General features: G+C 43.1%; 1 protein-coding gene across 1 annotated transcript; it reads left to right on the top strand.

Moving 5' to 3' along the window:
* Positions 1–206: 206 nt before the first annotated feature.
* On the top strand, positions 207–9,056 carry plp2b (proteolipid protein 2b). Its single transcript, XM_053425742.1, has 5 exons — positions 207–690; positions 6,225–6,380; positions 6,497–6,595; positions 7,698–7,794; positions 7,892–9,056. The coding sequence occupies exons 1-5, from the start codon at positions 592–594 to the stop codon at positions 7,903–7,905; spliced, it is 465 nt and encodes a 154-aa protein (XP_053281717.1). The 5' UTR covers positions 207–591; the 3' UTR covers positions 7,906–9,056.
* The last annotated feature ends 834 nt before the right edge of the window (positions 9,057–9,890 follow it).

Below are 9,890 nucleotides of genomic sequence, written 5' to 3'. Positions count from 1 at the left end.
TTCAATCCACTTCACCCAACCCTCCATCGACACAGTGGTGAGCAGATAATGAACCAGCCCTTTAACACAACTTTGAGTTTTTTCGGGGTGTGACATCAGTGTTGATTCTCTCCAAGGTGCTCCTGAAGGCAGCACGAGCAGCAGCAGCTAGCGGGTCTTGCGAGAGTGTTTTTTTTCCCGTGCAGCTCGTGAAGGCCTCACCACTGTACCCAGTAGTACCAGCAGCACCAGGGGAGGACAACGCCCCGCGGTCAGACGCCCAGTCCCCGGGTCCCTCAGCTCCTCCTCCTCCTCCTCATCCTCACTCACAGCGACAGCGAGAGCTTTCCGAGGGACAGCCGCCGTGACCGCGACCAACCAGGATATTACCCCCGCTACACCGCGCTCCTCTCCGGCCTTCCCTCTCCCGGAGAAGCGGATTCAACTGGTGGAAGAAGACTCAGAACTCCCAGTCCATCCTCCGCGGGCCTTTCAGCTCCACTTACCCGCTAAATTCGTCTGTCCTGCTCCTCTCTGCGCGGTGGAAGCTTTATCTTTTAAACACATATATCTATATATATATATAGAATATAATAAGTTACCTGACGCAGAATGGCGGACACAGGCGAATCCAGCTCCGGTGCCAACTGCCTGGAGAAGTTGAAAAGTTACGTACGGACCCAGAAAGGTTTGATCCTCGCGGCAGAAATAGTAAGTTCACCCCCCCCCCCCCCCCCCCCTAACTTTCACTGGAGCTAAAACCTCAACGTGTGTGTGTGTGTGTGTGTGCGTGTGTCTGTGTGTATGTGTGTTCGCAGCCCATCAATACTCCGCTCGTCACGTAACCTGTGTGTGTTTATCGATTTGACTCTTGCCTCCATTTCTTTTTGATTCCATTTCTTTTTTTGATTCGTGATCAGTGATCGAGCTCGTCAGGGAATGTGGAGCATGTGTTGTTGGGGGGGGGGGGGGGTTGAGGGTCCCTCACCTGTCACATGTGCCCCCCTCTTGTTTTCTCATTTGGCACCAAAGCACCAAATGTTGCGTGTTGATGGCAGAGGGGAGGTTAACCCGGGTTAGTCCACTGTCTCCCTCCCCACCCCACCCACCACCACCACCACCAGCACAACCACAGGCTGGGTACTATTTGTAGGCAGCAGATGAGCCCTGGTCCAAATATGGTGAAGAGTAAAAGCAAACGTATGTCACATTCCTGAAAGTAGAAAGTGAGTTTTTCTTCGCCACCCTCCTCTTCCTCCTCCTCCTCCTCCTCCTCTGCCACATAACATTTTTATATTTTGCACATCTGGCCCACAGGAGGAAAGTGAAACGCCAAAGCAACACCTCAGCACCAGCAGTGAGGGAGCTGTGGCCTCAGGGCAACCGCTTCCTCCACGGAAAAACTTTGTATTTATACTGTCCTTGACCAGTATTTTCACTCGGGCGCCTTTTGTTTGTGTTCCGCAGCAGCGAGTTCTCCTAACACGGGACTCACTCTGACCTTAAAGGCTTCGCACAAGTTTCCAGTGAAGGAACCAAGTGCATTTGTTTCACGTTCAGAGTCGTGATCCAGATCTTTATTTGGATCCACACCAAATATATGTCAGGACCCTAAATACACCAGATTCCTCTTCCCACACACTCTATGCATTATTTCCCGGGAACAAGTAAAAATTCGCCCCGCGTTGAAATGTTAAAGACAGTGGAAAAGAATGTAGGGATCCGCCCCTTTATACCCATGCCTGCCAAATTTGAATGGCTTCTCCCTTTGGCTCATGTCCCATCTTACCCTCCGGTTGCATGGTAATCCATATGGTAATTTCCCCGTGAATCTTGTTGACAAACAAATAAACAGACAAACGGACAGTGATGGGAACATAACCTCATCGGCAGAGGTAGATATGATGCGTTGTTATAAGTTATACTCCGAAATAATCCTAATGTTGACAAACTGCAGCATTAAAGTACCATTTGCAACTCACTGCCTTAGTAATGAGTCTATAACATAGTAAGCCTGTCTGCATAAATAATGATAATACAGCAATAATAATAATAAACATCATTTATAGAGAACTTTTTAAAATCTATAACAAACAGCTTTATAATGGCAGCAAAATAAAAAAGACAAGGAATAAAATCAAGTCTAAATTAGAACATATAAAAACAATTTTTCCAAAAAGCAACATGGATGTGAAAACATTGAAATTAAAAGTTAATTTTTTTAAACTCTAATAGCAATAAAGGAAGGCTCTGAGAAAGTATGTCTTAACTTTTACTTTTGGTACTTTATGTACATTTACTCAAGTAACATTTTAAAACCAGGACATTTTCTTATTGCAATTGAGTAATCTGAGTGTCATATGTGTTTCTTCATTTGCTTAAGTAAATTATTTAAATACAAATTTTTATCTTGCTCTCCTCTGACACTTGTCTGTTTTACCACAGAAGCCTTCACAGCTCTGAATGTGTTACTGTGCCAAAGTTTTTTTTACTTTCCCAGTTTCTAAAAAAGTGTTGACAGCTCTTTGTGTCAGTGACTAAAAGCTCTGCTCTCATAACTCAGAGAGCTGATTATACAACCGGGTCTCAGAAGCTAGTGTCCACCCACTCTAGAATGTTTCTCTCTTTTTTTGGCTCTAATGGAAATTCCAGACTGTGTGTGAAGTTTGGCCCCCGAGGAACAAAGAATGCGTGAACCGCTTACTTAGCACACGTCTCCGCTGCGCCATTCAAGGTTACATGTTAGTGCGTCGCTGGACTCCACAGCCAGTTAGCGTTTCCCTCTCAGGACTCTGCTCCCCGAGGAAGTCGTCAGCGATTTTGGGATATTTGAAATAGTTTACAATGCAGGGGAGAGGATCGGGGGAGGGAAACAGGAAGAGAAAAGTCGTTAGTGCTTATTATGTCCAATCTAATGGGAAATAACAGTTTCAACCGCAGCAGCCATTACCAGTTTCAGATCTACAAGCGAGTTAAGGTGTCAAGATTTTTTTTTTTTACATTTTGGATCGTCCGCAAGTTTTGACAGCACAGTTTCCACGCCCTGTCAAAAGACATGTGCCTATATCTTCTTTTCTTTTATGCCTTCTGTCAGTGGCAGGACTAAACCTGAACATGAAGGAGCAGAACAACGTGCAGGTCACAGTCACACCCATGTAGAGCGGATTTCTTATTAGTCAGGATGACTCATGCACAGTCGAGTTGATCCTTCACCTCGCTGTCATGCATTATGAATAATAAATGATAATCACACTGTTTTATGAGTGGAAATCATTTCTCCCTGGTTACCTCCTTATAGGAAATTCTATGAAAGGGGTTGAAAAAAGAGAAGTTTGAGAAACATTGAGTCACAGCGAGCAAACGGACGCTAACTTTCCATTTTCCCCTGAACACACATGGTAAAAACGTTAACCACAGCGAGCGCTGAAATCCGCCCCAAAATGTAGGAGACTTCCCTAGCAACCAAGACTGTTTGTGCATCACTGCACAACACACAACATCCTGGCTCTCATGTTGCTGCCGACTATAATTAGCCAAACCGTTTCCCTCCAGTCAGTTTTAAAAGAGCAGCTCATTACAGCGATGTGAATAGAACCGAGCTGGGATCCCTTTTAGAAGCTGACCCACGCAGACAGATCCACCGCTGTGTGGAAAACAGAAAGGTGTGGACGGCTCAGAGCCCGTCTTGTTCTCCGGGACCCGTGCAGTGGGTGTGTCTCTGTACGACGGCCGCTCTGGGCTGGATAGAGCCTCTTTTGTCCGGGGGCCTTGGCCTCGAGCAGCTCGCCGCTCTACAGAGGCAGCCTGTGCCATTCCCCAGAACACATCCAGCACTGATGTGTCAGGCGGGCCGGCTGCGCGTTTGTCTAACAGTTGCGTTGGAGGGGAGGGGAAGCAGCAGTGACAGATGTCGGGTGGGTGTCGAGTAGGTTTCATCATGTGTGTATCGTATGGACCGCCGTGATTTGACACTTGCCTCCAGGTTGTCTGTGTCTGAGAATAAAACACTGCAATGTGCAAAATGTCCTTCTCTAAAATAAACATCCGACTCAGAGCTGATTTATTTAGTAAGCATCACATAACAGAAGATTATTTTATCATATTTATTATATATATTTTGTCACAGAGAGTAATCAAGATAAATGTTTCCGAAAAAACAAATTTTACCTACAGATACAATATAATCAAATACAGGGTGAGCCAACAGTTTATTGTCTCATAGTACCTTAAATTGGATTTTGGGACTTTGTATTAAGTTTAAACCCCTTCACATCTGTCATACACTCACTGAGCACTTTATTAGGAACACTCTTATACCTGCTTATTCTACCAGTTATCCAATCAATCATGTGACAGCCGTGCAGCGCACAGGATCAAAAAGACACTGGTCACGAGCTCCAGTTGATAATAAGTTCAAACTAATAAAAGTGATCTCAGTAACATGAGTTGAGTATTCCTGCAGACGGACACACCTTGTTGATAAGAGAGGCAACAGTCACTGAGATAAGTGTATTCATCGTTCTTATATCATACAATACCTCTTAATACTGTTCTATTCCATATATATTTCTTACTGTACATATCTTATTTATTTACAAATTTCACTTCACTTTTTCACTTTAAATATGCACAATACTCTGCACTTTTACTGCCTTGTTTTTGCACTTCTGGTTAGATGCTAAACTGCATTTCCCTGTACAAGTACTTGAACTGTGCAAAGACAATAAAGTTGAATCTAATCTAATCTAATAAAGACGCTTTACAATGGTGACTGGCGGCAAAGCTTCTCACAATAAAGAACATAGTGAATCTTTAGGTGGAGGGACGACAGCAGCAGCAGCAGAACATGTCAGGTTCCTGTCAGAGAAGATGAGAAATGAAGACGTCTCCAACACTGGACAGTCAGAGACTAGTCTGATGAGGCTGTACAGATAGTCGGGTCAAAATCTCCTAACAACACGGATCTATATCCTGTCTTGTGCCAACTGTCCAGGCTGCTGGTGGCCTAATGGGGCCCATTAATACCAGTCAGCCATCGATTTAATGACACAATTTACCATCGTCTAATGGCAACTTCCTGCAAGATAACGTGATGAAGCAGAAGTCGTTTCAAACTGTGTAACGTGAACATGACGCTGAGTTCAGTGTTCCTCAATGAACCAGATCAGAATCCAGCAGAAAGTCTTTGTCATGTAGTAAAACCTGATATCAGCAGCGTGAACAAATAGTTCTGTGACATGCGTCTTTAAAACCTCAGTCTTAAAGCAGAGTTTCAAACCTATGGCAGAATCAAGGCCACAGAGAACTGAAGTGAGGAACTACTCGGTAGGATTGTGGTGTTCAGGGTAACGCGCTCGGTGAGTGTGTGTCCCTGTTGTGTGAAAACGTCTTCCCACACAGTGTGACAGCAGAAAGCCTCTGAGCCGCCGGCTGCCCACGTTTAAGATTTCTCCACATTGGCAGCGTTTCAGCGGAATGGACCGAGAAGAATGCTCACAGACTTCTCTCCCCTTGCATGAAAAGATACGACTGATGGAACAAACACTCACTGTAAATCTAATTAGAGCATGTGATGGACTGACAGTGTGTTATTTGACTGTGTTATATAATCTGGGGCCAGTTTAATGGTGTTGTTGTGCAGAAAATACTTTTTCCTGATCTTGTGTGGATGTTGAATTGTGAACTGGTCGGAGTAAACACCAACGACAACAGTGTCGTCTTTGTGTGAGAGATTTACTGTCTGACTGATGTTGACTGTTGAGTGGACACTGAGCACTGAGATGACCCGGCCTCTCCCGGGCTGAGTTGCAGATGATCTGCAACCTGTGACCTGCAGAGTTTAGCACATAGTGGGCAGCTAACACGCAGCATTTCTCTACTCAAAGAGGCTATGGTTTCACCTGTGTTGGTTGATGTGTTTGATTTTCAGCAGGATTACACAAACACTGCTGAACACATTTACACAAAACTTGGTGAAAGGATTGGACGTGGGTCCAAAATAACTTATATAACTCTTATGTGGATCTGGAGGAGGCGTTGCATGCAGAAAAAACAAATCCCTTTCTTTACCCTTGCAGGATTTTTTAATTTTTAGATATTATCACCAATTTGCCCAGGATATAATTAATGTATCTGGCACATGTAGGGTTCCAGATCCATGAAGTCTTGAGTCTCGTTCTAGTTTTCACTTTGTTGTTTGCTCCCCCCCCCCCCCCACCTCCCTCTTCTCCTGTTGTCACTCTCAGGTCGTCAGTTTAATCGTCCTCATCTGCTACGCTGCGTCTTTGTATGGAGGCTACTCCGCTGTGGCCATCTGTGAGATGATCTTCTCCATGGTCTTCTTCGGCATCTTCATGATGGAGCTGGACAAGCAGTTCGTATTGGTCAACTGGATGTGGAGTGTGAGTGTTCAATGTGGATTACCACCAACACACACACCAACACACACACACACACACTCATCGCACATGTGCATAGTTGCACAATGCTTCATCCTCTGCCTCCTCCTTCTCTACAGGATCTTTTCCGTGCTGGTATCGGAGCCGTCCTTTACTTGATCACTTCTCTGATCTGTGTCATTGGCGGAGCGGGGGACGGTGCTCGTATCGCAGGCGGAGTAAGTTCAGCCACCGTGACTCCACTTGATTTCTCAACTGAACCCTGAAAGCTTTCACAATCACTACATTTTCACAACTCTCACACTTCCTTCCTCTTTTTAAAGTCAAGTGGAGAACACGCGGCCTTCGTCACAGTTTGCATGTCAGCTTTATGGTTCAGGTGGTTCAGAGGCTCAGCTTCACCTCATCGTGAGCTGTCCCGAATGTTAGTTATGTATCATAGCCCACAACCGCACTGAGATGAGAGAAGAGCAGGGTTCGAGGAAGAGTGTGCAGGAAGCTGGAGGCAACACACACAACTAATCTAAATATTGCAGGACACACCCACTGTTTATAGAAGTCATGAAACAGGCTCGATGGGAAAAGAGGAGGGGATGGAGTGAAAAAATTATTAAAAGCATTAACTTTGTTTTTATAAAAATGATTTGTATCAATTATTGTTGTAATTATATGCTACTGTTACAACTCTGTTGGTTAAAGGTAAATCTCACTTTTCCCGACCACAACATTCCCGGTGTTTTGTGTAAATCCGGTCTCTGCTAATCCTTATCCTCTGTTTATACAAACACACCTTAACCAAGACACCATCACCTCCACCAAGGAGGGTGTGTCTCTCTTATTCAAGTCAGTTCTTCTCACTTTCTTTCACATTGTAAGATGGGCCGTTCTTTTTTCATATTTAGAGAATTGGTATCAATTATTTTTCCTGACGTGGTGACATAGGGTGTTACAGATGAGGGGGGGGAGGGATGAGTTGTTTTAATCTCTCTGTAAAGTCAGTCCACTGTCTGTGATGCAGTACTGAACCTTTACCACTGGATGGTGCTGTTTCTCTTCTATATGAAAGGAGGATATTTCAAATTTTGGCTCAGACGTACACGCAGACTCGCAGATTACTGATTAGCTTTGGATGGTCAAAGGTCAAACTTACCTGATATGAGTCTGGAAAAAAAAACTATGAAGACTAAAAGCAAAAGCAAACAAGCACAAGGTGGTAACTTTAGTTTCATTACAGTACTTTCATATATTTACATTTCAATGTTTGCTTTAATCAACAAAGTTATTAAAGTCTTATTCTGATCCTGAGTTATTGTGCTTCAGGTGTTTGGTTTGATCGCTGGTCTGTTGTTCGCTTACGACACCTACACCATCTTCCTGCAAGTCAAGAGCACACGGCAGCACACGCCTGCTTCCACCGGTAAGAGCAACACACTTTTATCACGACAATCCAATAACAACAAGATTTTTTTTAATCTTTTAATCCCCAATGTCTGGCCCTTTGTTTCTTCTTGCAGACGAGAGAGTTTAAACACTCCAAGACGCATGTGCCTGTGTTAGGAGCGCAGCAGCAACAGCAGAAGAAGAAGAAGAGGACATTTGTGCAGATGTTAACAAAAGGGTGGAGCAGAGAAGACGATGGACAGTAAAGTGAACAGGTCACAGTTTAATCAAAGCCACTGAACGGTGTGATAGGACGACAGATTGGTTTTAGGGGCCTGCGCCTGAGAGGAGGATGACACCGCCTGAGTGAGCGGCACCAAACATCTGTGTCTGCATGTCAGGCAAAATAAAGAGGACGTCCTCTCAGAAACCTTAAGTCCAACCTCGATGTGCCACTGATTTAAAAAATAATAAAAGATAAAAAAAGAAGGGAAAACTGTAAACAACACAGGGTGTAAAAGTTGGTGTATACATGTCTACTGTTAATGCACTGCTGTATTAAGTAGTTACTGCCATTGTGGACGTCAGAAGTGATTGACACATGAACAGACGCTTTCTGAGCTGTGTAACCTCACGACTTTAATCTTCTTGATATTGATAATTGTATTTTCCTGGAGGTTTCTCACCGGTTTAAACGTTTTCTTCATGGGTGTGTTACGGTGCCTTAACCAGATACTTCATCTTGTTCATCATTCACTCCTGAATCATAAACATTTGATTGGCTCTCTGTCAGTTACCATGAATCTCTTGGAGGTTTCAAACTAATCCGACTTCTGTTGTTGTTTGTTAGACATCCGCTAACTTTCAACCGCATCGTTTGTTATTGAACTAGTGTCGTCCTCAAGTTGTACCTGTATACTTTGATTCTTGCTCAGGTTGTGTTATGTTTTTTTGTTCTTACATATTAACACGTTTCTAAGGTGCAGTGTCTTCTTTTTTTTTTGTCAGTTGACACTTTTTACAGTCCAGTTGTTCCGTACAGTTTTTTTTGTACATGTGGTAGATTAAGAAAAAAGTTAAATTTCTAAAGAAAAAACACGTATATGATACAGTAGAATTTTAATATGTTGAGTAACTGTTTCTTTTGGCCTTTTTCAATATTTGTCCAACTAAAGTGCCTCGTTGTTATTTTTTTATTTTTTTCCTAACAGACTTTACAGGAGTCTGCCGTTTGTAACTTATAAAAAATTAAAGCAGTCAAGCTTTGGGAAATAAAAGCCATTTTCACTGGAAATAAAATCTGTCTCCAAGCTGAAATGATCATTTCTCATACAACACAATCCAACAACTCAAGCACCACTTAATTTAATGGCATTCATGTCTAGATGTTGTATACAGGGGTTAGACGTGTAATCTATACGATTGCCACTAGAGGGAAGCAGACTATTATACATTATCTTGAATGAATTGCTAAATTGGAAACAGCTCCTGTCTCACTCATCACTGGGAGTCAACATGGGAAAGAAATACATGTTAGTGTAGTTATTGTAGCGTCAGTGTGAGTCTCCCCTCAGGCTGTTGCTCTTCAGATATGATCAGGATTTAACTTTGTTCTCAAACAATCCTCACTGGTGCATCACGTTATCTCTGATCTCTAATCTCATCTGAACAGTTTCTGCTGCACTTGTACATGCGGTTCCTGACTTTATTTCATATCAAGATTACATAATAAAAGCCCTTTCCTACCTTGATTGCACTGACTTCTGTATTACCCATGTCATTTTAAAGACCTACAGTGGAATGATAATCCTGTTAAGTGTGGGGTCAAACTGACTGCTGTAAAACCAAGTCCCCATGTTGCCTCTGCTGCAGCAGCCTGAGTTCAATACTGTCTTTCCCCTCAAGCTTATCTCTGTTGCGTTTGGTCATATTTCAATGTTAAAAATGCATATTTAGGAATATTTATCCATAAGTTTACTGCTCCCATGCTCAGTGTCTTCAACATCAAGCAATTTAAACCAGACATGAATCAGATGCATCAAGAAAGACGTTGTGTTTACCTGATTTTAAACGTGTTTGTGAGGTTTATAAAGCAAAGTGAATAGAGTAAATTAAAAAGTCAACTTCCCTGAA

Source organism: Pleuronectes platessa, chromosome 6 (genome assembly GCF_947347685.1).
Source record: "Pleuronectes platessa chromosome 6, fPlePla1.1, whole genome shotgun sequence".
Taxonomy (NCBI): domain Eukaryota; kingdom Metazoa; phylum Chordata; class Actinopteri; order Pleuronectiformes; family Pleuronectidae; genus Pleuronectes; species Pleuronectes platessa.
The sequence above is the reverse complement of the archived record's forward strand: the minus strand, read 5'-3'. Positions and strand labels throughout refer to the sequence as shown.